At 37.4% G+C, this 16124-nt stretch overlaps 1 protein-coding gene across 4 annotated transcripts in view; it reads left to right on the top strand.

The window, feature by feature from the left end:
- The window catches only part of CDC42BPA (CDC42 binding protein kinase alpha), a 175516-nt gene that overhangs the window by 114324 nt on the left and 45068 nt on the right, over nucleotides 1-16124 (top strand). For all 4 annotated transcript variants that reach the window (XM_062489343.1, XM_062489341.1, XM_062489344.1 and 1 more), the window contains exons 13-17: nucleotides 583-825; nucleotides 1075-1185; nucleotides 5733-5980; nucleotides 10626-10731; nucleotides 12483-12607. In XM_062489343.1, coding sequence (XP_062345327.1) covers nucleotides 583-825; nucleotides 1075-1185; nucleotides 5733-5980; nucleotides 10626-10731; nucleotides 12483-12607 — 833 coding nt within the window. The remainder of the gene's footprint in view (nucleotides 1-582; nucleotides 826-1074; nucleotides 1186-5732; nucleotides 5981-10625; nucleotides 10732-12482; nucleotides 12608-16124) is intronic.

Raw genomic sequence — 16124 nt, 5'->3', positions numbered from 1 at the left:
ACTAGCAGTGTTATTTCATGGTGGTTCTTTGAAAAGAATAGTTATCATATATTCCTTTTATTCACTACAGTGTTTTGTTGCCTGAAACTTACTCAGATATTTGTTATTAAGGTACAGTGTATGGAAATTACATTTGCCAATGCAGGCCAGTTTTCAAAAGCTTCTTGAGTAGAAATTTTCAGAGCAGAGTTTTCCATTCAGATTTAATAATTTAGCACTTGAGATTCTTGTAATTTATTTAAGGAATTTTTAAAAACCATGGCTATGACATTATTCCATTAAGAAAATAAGGTATTTTTATATTGTAATGCAAGTGCTTGGAAACCATTGTGTTTACCTGTAATAATGGAGTAGATTCCTACTTGGTTTCCATTTATGCAGTTTTACTAACTCTAGTAATGTAAAATATGCCTCATTCCATATTTATAGAGGCATGCAATATGTATTGTAGATACATTCATGAAATAAAGAAGAATATGTAGTTTCTGTTCACTCTGGAGAAGGTGTTAGATGCTCATCCAAAGACAGAATTGGCCTTGTAGCTTTCTAGGTTTATTACTTAATTCTTTTTCTAAACTATAGGAACTGGCAGAGTCTAGTGACAGATTAAAATCCCAAGCCAAAGAGCTGAAAGATGCACACAGCCAGCGGAAATTGGCAATGCAGGAATTCTCAGAGATGAACGAGCGGCTGACAGACTTGCACTCTCAAAAACAAAAGCTTGCCCGCCAGCTCCGAGATAAGGAGGAAGAAATGGAAGTGGTGATGCAAAAAGTAGAAAGTTTAAGGCAAGAGTTACGCAGAACAGAGAGACTTAAAAAAGAAGTAAGTGGTGAGAAGACTGTTTAGACTCTATGAAATAAGTTATATTTAAGGTTTTTGGAGTATTTTTTTTTATTTGTAAATCTTTAACCTTTTGTCTCTCGTTTCGAACAGTACCAATTTTGTTTTCTAAGATATTGAAGTGTTTTCAGTTTGGTGCTGAAGATTTCTCTCTTATATTGAAAACCATTAATAGATTTGGGGAAAAAAAAAATACAGAATCCTATCTTAAAAACGTATGTACTTTTGTAGCTGGAAGTCCAAGCTGAAGCTGCAGCTGCTGAGGCATCCAAAGACAGGAAATTGCGAGAGAGGAGTGAACAGTACTCTAAACAGTTGGAAAGTGAAGTAGAAGGGCTAAAGGTTAGTCTGTTTTGATATTAACACCTGCAAACTTACTAGTCAACTAGGACTTGGATCTGATTGATTGCTTTCAGATGTAGGACAAAAGGGTTTTGTCAATCACTTCAGTTGGCTCTGAATGCTAACGCAGGCATGCGTTGCATTATTGCCCAGAAAAATGAATATTTGCCTGATGTGCTGTTTCTTAATAATCAACCATGTCTTATCACCTTGCTGCCATTAATACTTTGTTTAAATTTACCTGTTAAAAGCTTTTTTTTTTTTTTTTAGCATAGGATGGTTGGATATTAGAAGACAAACCTGCAGTCTAGGCAGGTTTCTGTATAGGTGTTCTGTCTGCTGTGTTGTTCCTTGTGTTGTTCCTTGTGTTTCCTGCACAATAGATGTCAACTGATGTAACCATGAAGGAACAGCTCTAGCACATTCTGACTTTCAGCCAGAAGATGAGGCATTTTTGCCCAAGAAGAGCATTGAGCCTGAAGGCTTTGTTTATATTGATGAGATTGCTCCCATGTGCATATGATTTTGAAAGAAGAAATTTAAGGCAGCCAAGAATGTTAGCTGTAATTTTATTCTGTGATTTAGCTTTTTATGCAGTGCTCTTGAGAATTTAGGCTTTCTCAAAAATTGAATATAAAGTTTTTTATTTATTTATGTGGATTGCTGTTCATTTACAGCAAAATTCTGTTCCAAATGTTTATGCAGTAGCGTAATTTTAAACTTTTTGGGCAAAATGTGAGAGTAGTCATAATCTGGTCTTAATTGAAGTGAACAACTGTCCCAGTTTGAAAGACTGGTGTCTCCCTGGGAAATCAGGGCCTTCCATTGAAATGGAAAAACTAAATCCTCTCCCTCTGAATTAGTATAATTTTGAAATTAAGGGGCTCTCAGGCAAAGATAATGGAACAGGAATAACAGTTCTTTACTAACATGTAAAAAGAGGAAAACAAACAACAGCAACATCAATGGAATTGACAACAAACAGAACAGGAACCCAGCTGAGCGCTCTCGGCCGCGGGCACTTTTCCCTTTGGTGCAGTTCCCGTCACAGCCGCCAGGGGCGCTGGTGGCTCCCGGCCGGCAGGGCGGGTGCGTGGCAGCTGTGTCCCAGACGGGAAGGGATGGAAAAGAGAGGCAGGATGCTTGGAAACAGCAAGCTGAAAGCGGGAGGGCGTCCTAGCAAGGCCGGGGTGTGGGATCCAACAGCAGAAGAGGCAGCTCCCAGCGTTGGGATGGCGGCGTTAGCAGTGACCTTCCTTCTCCGAAGCCAAGGACGAGAGAGAGCAACTCCCCCCACTCTGCTTTCACCTGCTTCTGATCTCATGGTGTCTCTGACCCTCCAAGAGAAACTCCCCAAATCCAGAGGGGTTCTCCCTCCCCAGTCTCAAGGACCTAGCCATCAGTGCTTCTTAGCGTGTCAATGGAATGCCTGGAAAAAATTCCACAGGCAAAGAGGAAAGGAAAAACCAACCCCCAACAACAACCAAATCTTTTATCCTTAGAATTCTCTGGGACATTTGTCAACATTGAGTTATGGCACAGAAAATTTGGTGGCTTTTTGCAATCATTCTTCTGTTTGGCCTTCCTTTGCTAAAAGAAGATAAGGAAATCCATTCAATATGAAGTTTGGATTTATAAAGTTTCTACTGCTGTGAATTCAGATTGTTATCTGAAAATTAACATGTGTTTCTTCTGCTTCCATGAATCTTCCCCATCAGCAGAGTTTGTATGACAGTTTAAGAGGCAAGAAGAATTTATGGGAGATCTGTTGAGAACAAATGATATGCTGATTTATAACAGCAGGGCAAGTTTGTCAGAAGAGGAAAAGGGAATTTTAGCTTTCTTGGTAATATTTTACAATTCAGTAAGCACACTTTGGATCATGCGTGGTTTTTGTGATACTGCGCTGTCCATTCAGTAAAAGCTCTGCATGACTCCTTAGTTAAATTCAGGGAGCTCTCCTACACAAAAGTAAGTATTTAAAGGAGAAAGAAAGGTTTCTCCCAATGACGAGAATAGAAAAGACCATAAATTACAGAAGGTTAAGTGTAAACGGGATGCTGAGAGCTAAATAAAGAGAATTTAGGAAGCATTTTGCGGGGGATCCTCAGAGATTGTGGAGAGTTCTTTAAATCCAAAGCAGAAAACCTCAGGAAACTCATGGTGCTGCTTGGCAATGGAAAAGGCAATCTCTGAGCTAATAGAGCTGTGGTAAAAAATGCTCCACAAGCTCTCGGTGTGTCACACTTCACTGCTGAAGGAGGGGAGATTGCCACACAGTGTGTTCTCTGCAGCAGGCTGAGCAGATGAGCTGGATGTGTCTGGGATGATTGCAGAAAGCAGGAGAGCTGGCAGGTGAGTCAGATGTGAAGTCACCTGAGGGAGTTCTGAAGGAACTTAAATGAGAAGAGAGCTGCTGGCCAGGATGTGAACCCTCTTATTAGAGGCAGCCCACTCTGCCCTGTAACTGTCCTGCAGAACATCTGGGGAGGTGCAGAGGCCTGGCTGCAGCTTCTTCAAGAAAGGATTAGGGGCCGTGGTAAAGGATAAGGTCAGAGAGTTCATGGATAAAGCAGAGCCTGTTGAGTAGAAGGCAGTGTGCCTTCTGTCCAGCCAAGTGCTGCAGCACTGACCTGCTGGGGTTCTGCAAACTTGTCAGTAAAGTGTGTGGACAGAAAGACTGTGGATGTCATATATTCAGATGTTTAGTGAAATCAGACTCAATATTAGTCAGCAGTGTGCCCTGTTAGCTGAGAGGTGTGCATTAAGAAACAGCTGTCAGTGTGCCAGGAGATGCATTATGCCTCAGTTGCACCATTTGTCCATTTGAAGTAGGCATGTATGAAAACATCTATTTGGAATATGTGCTTACATCAATTAAAAATGTATTCTCTGTTTACTGTATCTCTCTAGTTCTCTAAGGCATTATTCAATACCATTCGACTTTCTGTTCTATTGTACCATCTCTCTTATGGTTTCAATAGTATCTTTCAATCGTGGTAAAAATGTGCAATTCCACTAAAACAGCTTATGTACCTGATAGAGGATGTTGCAAAGCCTAAACTTTTTCTGTGCTCCATTACCCTTATATATGAACAATTCAGGATGTTGGGCAGTAACAAGTAAGCTCCACAGTTAATTGCCTCTGCATGAAAGAAAATTCCTGTGCTTGAAAGAAAATTCCCGTGCTTGCTTTTTTTTTTTTTTTTTTTTAAACTTTCTTTCTCCAAAACAACTCTTGTTAGGTTGGCATCTTCCTTTTCCAGTTTATAATTCTGCATCCTAAGGCCAGGATTTTACTCTTAGATGAAAACAGATGGTTGTTTTGATGAGTTAGGGAAAACACTGCAGTAGCAGCACGTCTCTGGCTCATACATGTAGGGGGTTTTGCAGTTTTTGCTGACACAAACAGCAAGGCCCAACTTTCTCACAGAAGTTGTCGTGGTACAAATTCAGCTCATTGGAATGTTTTACAATGACATTTATCTCTTAAGGCCTGTTCATACATCAGCAAAAGAAAATTACCCAAAGCCATGACAAATTAAGGGTGACTGAGAGGTTTTTACCATATCATGGCAAGAATGGAGGTATAATTAACAAAATACCTTCAGTCCTCTAGAGGGTGTGACACAGTTACCATAAGCAAGTAGGTTTTCCAGTTATCTGCACTTTCTCAAAAGAGTGTTTTTACAAATTTCTTTTTCTTAGAATGCCTTTAATTAAATATTTTAAAGCAAGAAGAAATTGCAAACCAAGTTGTCCATATGTTGACATTTAAAAGTTATTTCCGTACTTGGATTTCAGTGCATGTCATGCCACTACCTCATTTTGAACCTGATCTTGCTCCTCCTCTATGTTATGGCAGGACATTGAGTTTAGTGAGTGCAGCATTTGGTGCAAATGTGTATGTATCCTGAAGCACTGTGTAAAGACTATTGAAATGCCTGAAGACCTCACTAAGAGAGCTATGAAACTGCGAAAAGTGAAGTAATTACTCTTATTGTTTAAAGCTTGTTTTTTCTATTAATCCACTATGATAGAAATGGTCAGTCTAAGTAAAATAGGTCAGGTTTCCCTCCTGACTGATACAATCAATATAGTGTTTATGTAGCTAGACTTTAGCCTTTAGTTAAGCCTCTGCTTGTCTTAGTATAGCTTTTCCAGAAACTTTGTCCTTCAGAATATATTAGCTGTATATCCTAGTCCTTAGTCTGCATTTCTGAAAGTCACTTGAACACAAGTTGCTGTCAACTGCATGAGTGGAAGCATCAAAGTCTTTAATTCTGCGGTCACTTTCTGACTGCATTTAAGGCATTCAAACGGATGATTAATTTTTCAATGGCTTGAAAACTGTTACTGCACTTAAATAACAAAATAATAGAGTAATTCAGATTTATGCTCTTAACAAACGTTGAAAAAATTGAGATAGATGTATTTAACTCAAGGTTCTAATGAGATATTTCTAAACAAAGAGTTTGGAATATTGAGTTGTTATTAAGCATCATTTTCAGCATTATTGAGTGTTAATTTGGGGCTGTTTATTTTAGCAAAAACAGGTTGGTCGTTCACCTGGGGTAAGCAGTATAGAACACCAGCAAGAGATCACTAAATTAAAGGCAGACCTGGAAAAGAAGAGTCTTTTCTATGAAGAGGAGCTATCTAAACGTGAACTGATGCATGCTAATGAAATAAAAGGTCTGAAGAAAGAGCTGCGGGATGCAGAGAGCCAGCAGCTTGCCCTCAAGAAGGAAATCATGGTTTTGAAAGACAAGTTAGAGAAAACCAGAAGAGAAAAGTGAGTATTGTATGAAATTTACCCTGTTTTTTTACCCTTTGAAGTCTCCTAGCATTGTTCCAAATACACTGTCACTTCCTTAAGTTTAATGCATTTTGGCTGAGCTGATGCCAGAGTTGAAAATAATCACCTTTAAAACCAGAACAGAACAAAAATCTCCACATCCTTGTGCTGAAACAGGTAATTTTGCATCAGAACTGTTTTACTGGCTGACCATTCCAAGGTATGTAACTTGAGTTCCAGACTTGCAGCTTGGGGTATGTTGACCCCTGAAGCTTATGTTGTGCTTTAAAACGGTTTTTCAACATTTTTCTTTTATTTGGTATTTTCATCTTTTGATGCAGAACTAATGTGTTAGAGATCAAGTATTGTTTACATTTCTGCCAGCACAGGAACAGTCACTTAATGTGAGCTGAGGCTAATCCATGCTGGGTTCCATCCAGTGTTAACATCAGCCAGCAGACTACTGTGGGCGTAAGCTGCTTTATCTCTTCTGACATGGTAATTTGTCAGACCTGCTTTTTTTTCTCCCACATGGTGGAGCTTATAACTGGCCTTGAGATTGTTCCTTGAGGCATTCATCAATAAAACCCAAGTTTTTCTGTTGGATGGTGTAGTAGTGGGAATAAGTTATAAATTGAACATGCTCATGTTCATTCATAAAAAATTCAGAATGCTTCAAAGACACTAATATAAATGAGTCTCTTTGCTGCTGTAGCAAGATCACAGATGAGAGACACCATGGAGGAGTCCTTGCTGAGAGCTTAGCCAAACTATAGCAAGACCTTTAAATATAAGTAGTAAATTAAATTCAAATTTTTTCCAAAAAGTTTATGCAAATAGAGGTGGAAACGGTGTTTGTCTGGTAAATCGTATTCAGCAGGGATTGTAGGTCATACGGCCTAGACTGTAATGCATGAACTGTTTCTTCCTAGCATACAGCTGTTCAGTAGGCTGGACCTACTAACAAGACAGGAGTTTGGACAGGAGTTTGCTGCTTTGTTCTAGGTGGAGAGGCAGAACTTGCCTCAACAGCGTGTTTTCATTGTGACACAACTTAATGCTCTTGCTGACCAATGAGTTACAAATGCACTAAAGGCTATTCTGTCTTGTAAAATATAAAGGTGATAGTATGACACTTTTAAATCCAGCAGAGTCTCAGAAGGAGGAATATTCAATAAAGAATCATTAATACTTCTTTCTGAAGGTTATACTGTTTTTAAGGATCATACCTCCAAGCAGTGGGTGGACAAAACACTCCTTCTTTACCAATTCTAATGTTGTAAAGCTGCAGGCATTCTAACTAGATGTCTGTTCTAGCTCATTCATAAACTCTCTTTCAGTCTAGTCTCTCTCTATAAATAAAAAAAAAAAACTGGGTACAAATCCAAAGTGAGTGCTGTCATATCCATGTGTTTCTGTCTGTGTTTCAAGTGTTTGTGTAAGAGAACATTTTGTAGTGTGAGCAGTAATGTGTCACATAACTGCTATTAGAGTTTCCCTATTAGAAGGGAAGCTGAAGCATTAGGAATGCAGGAATTTTGTTGCTACTCAATATTTGGTAGTTTTCATTAAAAGAACATAGATGTTCTGCTTCTGCTTATCCATATTGTTTTTAGCTTCTATTGTTTGGCATGAGAAGCTTTTTGTGAGTCTTCAAGTAGAGAGATGTTGAATAAGCACTGAAAAGGAAGCACCTGGAGGCTTTGTGCTGAAATAAGTGGAATTATTTTCACAATAGACTTGGGGTGGCTGTGGAGTTGAAGTGTGCTTATACAGTTTGGCAAAAATATTTTAGTAGTCTAAAAATAATTTTCAGTGCATATTTGAAAAGATCTTGGTAAGAGGATGTGGTTGTTATACTGTGTAAGACGAGTGAATTATTCTGAGCATGGATCAGTAAGAGCTTTGACAAAACCTCTATGTAGATTTTTGTGTAACTTGCATATTAGGGGTTTATATTTTGCATTTTCTAAATAGATATTTTTGTTTCTTTCCATTTTAAGCTTTCTGACTTTTGCTATTTCAAAAGTGTAAGTCTTCAAGGGAGAGATTACCTTCCTGTAATATGATTGCAAAATGATTGCGCTTTGCTGAAGTCTCATAAACTGCATGCTATTAAAGTTGGAAGCAGAGGAACACAGTATCAAGGCCAGTGATCTGTGTAGCACAAGATTCTATTTCTTAGACTTGTCATTAGGAAGTATTACAGAAGAAGATGCAAGGAACTGTGTAAAATAAATCACATTTGTAGAAACTTCTTTTAGGCCTGTCATTTCATGATGGATTTATAAAGCAGAGAGCTTTATAGAACAGCATTTTAAACAGGTTTTAAATTGTGTGATATAAAGAAGCCTGGGGGGTGGTGTTCATTTCAGGTGTATTTTTCTTAGTTTCAAAGCAGTAAGATAAAATATTTGGCCACTTTGTACAGATGCAATAAAGAGCTGGAGTGACAAAGTGATACCATAAAGCAGTATTTCACATTGCTTGGATGTGGTTTGCTGCAGTTTTACTGATAAAGAGAAAGCTGGGTTGTGTATATTTTCCTAACTTGAAGAGGAGACACATAGCTAAATGTTAGATGAGCGAAGAAGTTTGATGGGAGAGGAGGATGCCAGGCTTCAAAGCAAATGCATTATTTTGATCTTGCTGCCTGTTCAAGGTAGTCCTGTGGAGTCCATCACAGTTCTGTTGTTTGCTGAGTAGCTGTTCGGGTGTAATGGATTATGCCCACATTCTCCTCTGTTTCAAATTTATCTTCTTTTCTGTATTATAGTGTAGCAATCTGACTTACTGAGGTAATGACAATCACCAGCTGAATTAAGAACATAAAACATAGAAAATTACATGTACGTTGGGCTCTTTCACTAATCCATAGCATCTTTAATCCACTACCATTTATGGCTGCTTTCAGCCCTAAAGCCTTACAGGAATAAATTTAAGACAAATACAGAAAAAAAAAACTTCCAAAACAGACCTATGAAAGCTGTGTAAAAGAAATTTATTAAAAGTTACTTTGGTCTTCTGTCTGCAAAATTAGCTGTCAATGTACGCATTGAAAACAGCAGCAGGACCTGTTATTAATTCCTATGACAGCCAGTGCTTTAATCTCTTCCTGTCTGTTCCCTACACTGCTCATCATATGCATGAAATCTATTGATATAGAAAAGGAGTGGTGGTGAATTTCAAATTTGGCATTTAAACAGTGAGATAGTATGTAACTTTACTAGGATGAAGTGTTATGTTTCAAAGGATGCCTGGCAACAGAATTTCACTGTAAGTCTGGCATGTTTTACTAGATTTCAGAGTGGTTGAAGTACTAAATGAATTTCGAATTAAGAGTAGGAAATTCAAACCAGCATTGCTCTTAACTGGGTTCACTGTAACCACTGACATTTCTCATCGTTGAAGGGTGTTCTCTCAATTAGGCAAAACTGCAGTAGTTCTGCATCTCAGAAGAAAAAGAAAGAATGGAATTTATGTCTGCATTGTGTAAAATTCTGATCAGTATCTAGGAAAAAAAAAATGCAGTACTCAAGACAAGGTTTCCCCTGGATTTTATTTTTACACAGTTAACCTTTAATACTGGGCACTTTTTCAAGTCTTTTCAGACTGGACAGTGGTATTTGCTGAGTGGATATTTTCTGTATCTGTGGCATTTACAGTATAGTTCTATCAACCTACTGATGAACTTTGTGCCAAGAACCAGAATAATTGGTAAAAAGGTGATACAAGATACAAGGCTCATGAATCTAAAAACAGTAGATGCAAGGTGGGAGTTGCACATTTAAACATTGCTGTGCACCACTTGAAGGTGTGCATTCCATGGGTTTTCTGGCAAACAGAGGGCCTGCAGCTTTGTTTGTTTTCAGGTTCTCGCATTCATTGTGCAAGATCAAAGTTAATATTAAGCAGGATCAGCCAGGGGTTCTCCTTTACTGAATGACATCCATGGGGGATGGGAAAGTTTGGGGGAAACAGCTGCTGTGAGACTTTTTCAGAAAAAATGGTCCAATCTTGCTGTAGAATCTGGGATATTAAGAATATATAAGTTATCCCATCCACTTTTTGCTCTTAATGAGTATATGATACCTGAATTAACAGATATGACTTCTGGGCTGTTCTAAATTGCCCAAATACTAGCCCATGGAAGATTTTCTCATCAGAGACCCAGCCCCAAGTGCTGTAGTTTAGCTTCTGTATTGTGGGTCATTTTTGCCTGTCATTCTGTGTGAAACTTTTGAGTTACAGAGAAATGTGTGTATTACAGTAATGTTCATGTGACCTGAGAATGTGCCCTGAGCATTTTAGTGTCAACACATGCTTTGGTCTGCAGGTTACAGCTGCTCATTGTTTAAAGGATACATCTGAAGAACAAAATTTGTATAAGTGGGTTGATAAACATTGGCTTGGTGGAGCTCTCTTAGTTCTGTACTGAAGGATTCTGTACTAACTCTAAAATTCAGCAGGCTGGCTTGCAGTCCTAGGATGGTGATATATTGAGCTGCTTAATTTTAATAGGCTGTGCTATTATCAATGTAGTACTTCAACATGTGTGTGCATTGATCTCTTTGTGTTTAAATGAATGATGGGGTGAGTTAGAATAGGAAACTTTCTAATTCTGCTTCACTTTATTTCTTAGCCAAAGTGAAAGAGAGGAATTTGAAACAGAGTTCAAACAAAAGTATGAACGAGAAAAGATCCTGCTGACAGAGGAAAACAAAAAACTTACGAATGAACTTGATAAGGTAAGTACTGATTAGCTGAGCCCTGAATTTACAACTATTATATCCTGTGTACAAATTGGACAATATGGAGCTGCATTGGTTATTACTAACTCTTAACTGAAAGCAGAAATTGATGTTACACGAAACATTGGTGATTAATATTAGATTCAACTAGAGTATCTACATGCATCTGAACTTGAGAAGGCATATGTATGCATATATGCATATGTGAGTATTTATGTGTGGGAATGGAATTAGATGGTCTTACATTTTGGTAAGATTAATTCTAGACAGCACTGTAAGCCAACAAAAAAAAGGATTATTTCATTGTATGACCCAAATATAGAAATACATAGTTAATGATGTGATTACTTAAGAGTACATTTGCACGTCAGTCGTTTGAAATACCAGGGCCCTTCCTACCCTTTGAGATTAAGTGTTACTTTGAGATACTGAAAAAATACAAATGATAAAAGTATATTAACTGAAGTGCATTGAGCAAGAAATAATTATGATTTGTGCATTTGGATTGTGTCTTTATTGTTCATTTTGACAGGTTATTCAAGTTCAAGTGTGCATTATTCAAATCTTGCTAAACTTGTCTATTCCTCTTGTAATGCATTAGATTTTCTAAAAATATGATTAAAGTACAGTGTTCTTCAAAGTAAGCATGTTTGCATGTCTGTGTTCAAATTACAGTATATTTTCATACCAGTATAAGGCAGACAATATATATGCCTATAGGTGGGCTTAGTCCAAGAAAACTAAGAAAGAGCCTAGTCACTTTGATAGTTTTCCAGCTCTCTCTCTCTCTTCCCCCATTACCTTTGTATTTTTCTTGTCAAATGACATATACTAAGTAGGCATATTTAAATTGTAAGCCCATTTGAATGAAAGATAAAGTGTGGAGTTATTCATATTTGGAATAAAAAGCAAAATAGATTTTAAATTGGCCATTCTTTTATCATTTGAATTATTAATATATTTTAGTACTAAAAGAAGCTTTCATCTGAGATTTCATTCTCCTATGCAGGCTTTCCTATAAAGTCTGTCTGGTCTCTGATTCCAATTTGACTTTCTGAATAATTACTTGACATAATGAAGGTTTAGTTCCCAATACCAGCTTGGGTTAGCTGTGGCTTTTGTCTTGCAGAATGTGCCTGTGTGAATGGAAGCAATTTGAATGAGAGAGGTTAATTGCTAGGTATAACATATTGTACTTGGAGATGTGCATTTAATTTCAATTTTCCTGTCTACAAGTAAGTCTAACAAAAAATAGGAGAATGTGAGACACCTGGAGAATCTCAGGGCTGTCTCATGCCTATATCTGTTCAGTCTCTCTCTCCCTCTCTGTGGTTACTAAACAAGGGAGAGGTTCAGCAATCTTATCTGATCCATAACAATTTTTATGCCCCTGCTTTGCTCTTCTAGTGTAGATTTTTCTATACAGAACATTCCACACATGTATGGTGCAAAGCAGAAACCTTCTAAGAGTTTTAGAGGTATTTGGAGACTTAATTCTCAGAAAACTCATTAAATTGATAGAGTAAAAATGTTGTTCAAGTCCTTAAAAGTGTCTTTTCAGTACAGCTGAGATTATTCCTAAGAAGAGATTCTGGCTTTTTATGATTATGTGGTGTTCACTGTAATGGCCAGTACCAATTTCTAAAGCATATACAAGGTGTGGAAGAGGGAAACATCATTTTGAGCCTGCACAGAGATGGAGTCACAGCAGTTTACACTTTTAACTAGCTGTTTAAATTCTCCTTCAGCTCACCACCATGTTTGAGAGACTGAGTATGAATAATCGGCAGCTGGAGGAAGAGATGAGAGACCTGGCTGATAAGAAGGAGTCCGTGGCTCACTGGGAGGCCCAAATCACTGAGATCATCCAGTGGTGAGTGCTCTGCTCTCATGCATGACAGAAACCCCTCAGTATGTGGTGGGGCTGGTGCTGAGTTTTTGGCTTTGCACATGGCACTTGGAAGTGCTGAGGTGAAACCTCACACCCGTCTGGGATTCTGCTGAGGTTTTGGCTGAGATTTTAATAATGCACAAATCCAGAAAATTGTGTTCTTCCTTAAGAGTGGAAGTGTCTCACCAAATACAGCTTTTCAAAGTGCAGAAGAATCGTGGCCATTGGGTGTGGCTTTGTGGCTATGGAAGAATGCTGAAAGGAATCGTGTTGAGCTTACACCTCTGAGAGGGAAGAAGCCTGGGAAAAGTAGTGGCTGAGTGTTTGTGTCTCAGCATTAATTTCCTTCATCTGCTTGGCATGTGGCAGAATGAAACAAATACAGTGCAACTTGTACATGATTTTATTTATTTATTTATTTATTTATTTATTTATTTATTTATTTATAAGGAGAGTAGTCTCAAATACTCAGTAGTCTCAAAGCCAGTCAAGTGATGTTTGTTATGGTACTTTTGCTAAAGAATGATGTTATCTCTCTAGATTCTTCTGTCCAATTCTAGTAAATTAAAGAGAAGAAGAAAGGTTGAAAGTACTAAGAGAAAAAGACTGTGTATTCTAAGTTTTTCATCTGTCTTTATTTTCCCTCTTCATGCTTGTTTATCTCCCCTCATGTTTAATGGTCCATTGCAGTGTTTCACATCTACAAAACCAGTTTACATTCAGACATTTTATTTTACAGATCATCCACTTCTAGGAAGACTTCATCATGATATACTAGTATTCTTCTGTTACTGATTGATTAATCCCTCCCTGTTTTGCTGTCTCATGTTAGTGAAAAAATCTAATTTGTTGTGTCCAGGCAAAAATGGGAAACACTGTTTTAGAGAAACTTGGTTTGGTATTTTTGTAATGTTAGTTCAATTTTGTTGTCCAGATATAGAGGTTTGGCTTTTGAATAGTGCCATAACAAGGCATAAGGGCCATCCTCTGGGTTTCCAGTGTGTTTTAAACAATGTTTGTTGCATAAAAGTATGTAATGCTGATCTGTGTTAAAAAGTCCAGTTTGTCTCAAGGCATTGCATTTGTAGCAGAAGTTAAAAAATTTAAAGTAGTGGACAACCTGAGTCACAAAAAAAGAAAATTAACTGGTAATTTAAACAGCTTTTAATTTCTGGCCAACTGTAAATGTTTATTCACAAAAAAATCAAGGTTACAAGTGAGACATGTCTATAATTTCACTTGCCTTATTTCTTTAAGGTAGTGCTTATCTGTCATATTGCACTAAGGAAATCAAACACAATTTTTCAGATTAATGTGTGAAAACACGCATATAACTTGACGGTTATAGGAGAAGACAAATCAAAGTTAACTGTGGATTGTTCCACTTAACACAACGTAAGAATGTGCCGACAGCCAGTAGGAATGTGCCTTCTCCTTTGCTTTTATGAGAGTGTGCAGTATTTTAAGATGTATTACTGATGGTTCAGGCTATGGTGGTTAGGGATGTTTCTGAAAAGGGTAAAAGAATTTGGGCTTGAGTTTTTTGTTATTTCTGAAGATACTTAGTGAAAAAAGATCAGGAGAGTGCAAGACTTACTGAATGACAGGCAGCATTTTACTGATCCTTTGTGATAATATAGTGTCTTCTAAATAGTGTAGAAGTAGAACTAAAAATTAAATATGTGAAAAGGAAAATATAGAAGTACTGAGGGCAAATATTAAGGGAATTTAAAAAGTCTGGCTTGGTTCCAGTTTTTCATCACTAAACACATCTCAATTTTCCCTCCATATTTTTCTCTGCTTATGTTAAATTTTTTTCAGCTATGTGAGGCCTTATCTTAGGTCACATTTTTTCCTTGTTATGTTTAGATTTTTCCATGTGTTATCCAGATAATCTGGTCATGTCCATCTGCTGTTCTTAGAGTTCAGCACTGCATACTGAAACTAGGCCCTTCTCTGGGGAACATGGGGTACTATATGAAGTATTTAAGCATCTATTATAATGATAAATATTTTAAAAGAAAAAAAACCCCATACCTAAGATTGGAGAAAATCGGTCTTACTTAATCAGTCACAAACCTGTGTTTTCCTCAGAAGAACATGCAGTTCTGTACATGTCCACCTCTTCAGTGTGACAGTGGAATAAACTGAAGGATAGGAAGCAGTAGCTGGAATTAGTTACTGGGTTTGTAAACAGTTTGCTCAGTGGCCTGCAGTACTTCAAGGGATTTGTTTTAGCCCTGTTGTAACACAAGCCCAAGAAGTCCCTAAATTATTTTAAGTGCTTTGCCACCTAAAGGATACCTCTAAAGAAATTACTTTGGATTCACACTTTGTATGGTTAAGATTTGTCACTTTCTTCATGATTCCTGGGGCCCTCCTAAATTGCTATTTCTCTCAGATTTTGTAACTTGTGAGTAATTTTAATGGCTTATCACATTCCCTTTAGCCTTTCCCTGCTTCCTTACTCTGCTTTATTGCATCTTTAGGGATAATGTATGAAAACCTTTTAAACTTGTTGTTGTTATCTCAAAATACCATAAGCAAGGCAATATTTTAATATTAACACTTGAATCAAACTTTCACTGCAAATTCTACTGGGGACTCAACAGACCCTCACAGATCATTCAGCCTTAATGGAGCTATTATATTGATGAGTTCATATTAGCCAAATCACTCATCATTCCTTGACAAGAGTAAGAAATATTGAGGCTTTTATAGTCAGCTATAAATCTTCCTATGGGAGATGGGAAAGAGATTAATTGCACTGGAGGTTAATGCAGTCACTTAAAAAAGGAATATTTTAAATAGCCGTGGTACCTTATTTCTGTGCTGTGCAGAAAGGAGGTTGCAGGAAATCTGGGTAGTGATTCCCAGCATACTTGGCAAGAATCTTAACTTGGGAGGCATTAGTCTAACCTAGTTGTAGAAGTCCTAAGGTAGACAACTCAATAAATCCTGTGTACTAATACTCTAGAACTCTGTTTTTCTCACCACAGTTTGAAAAGGAAGCCTACACAACTCACATCAGATGGCTGATTCTTTGTTGTTATGTTTATGTGGATGAGCTGGATCTTACCTGTTCTACCTATAGAATGGATGTTAGGCTTAGATTCAGCTGCCCAGAAGCTGTCACAGTTGTTTACCACTATATTTAGTTAATATTTTTCTTATCAGCCAGATTTTTTGTACTATTGTTGGTTTTATCTTAATTGATTTCGTTGAAAAAAACCCCAACACAAAATCACCACAAAAAAAAAAGTACCAACTACCCCCTCCCAGCACTTCTAAACTAAATCAAACCTAAAAAAAATCCCCAAAATTTAGGGTTGGGATTGTTTGGTTGCTTTAAAATCTGTTTCCTCTCAGGAAAAAAAAAAGCACACAAAAATTGTGAACAAAATATAGCTAAATTTTATGCATATTCAGTTCAAGAAACCCAAAACATGTAAAATTCTGAGATGTGCTGTGTTTGAGGTAAGAATAGTCAGAAGTTAAT

This window comes from Cinclus cinclus, chromosome 3 (genome assembly GCF_963662255.1).
Source record: "Cinclus cinclus chromosome 3, bCinCin1.1, whole genome shotgun sequence".
NCBI lineage: Eukaryota > Metazoa > Chordata > Aves > Passeriformes > Cinclidae > Cinclus > Cinclus cinclus.
The sequence above is the reverse complement of the archived record's forward strand: the minus strand, read 5'-3'. Positions and strand labels throughout refer to the sequence as shown.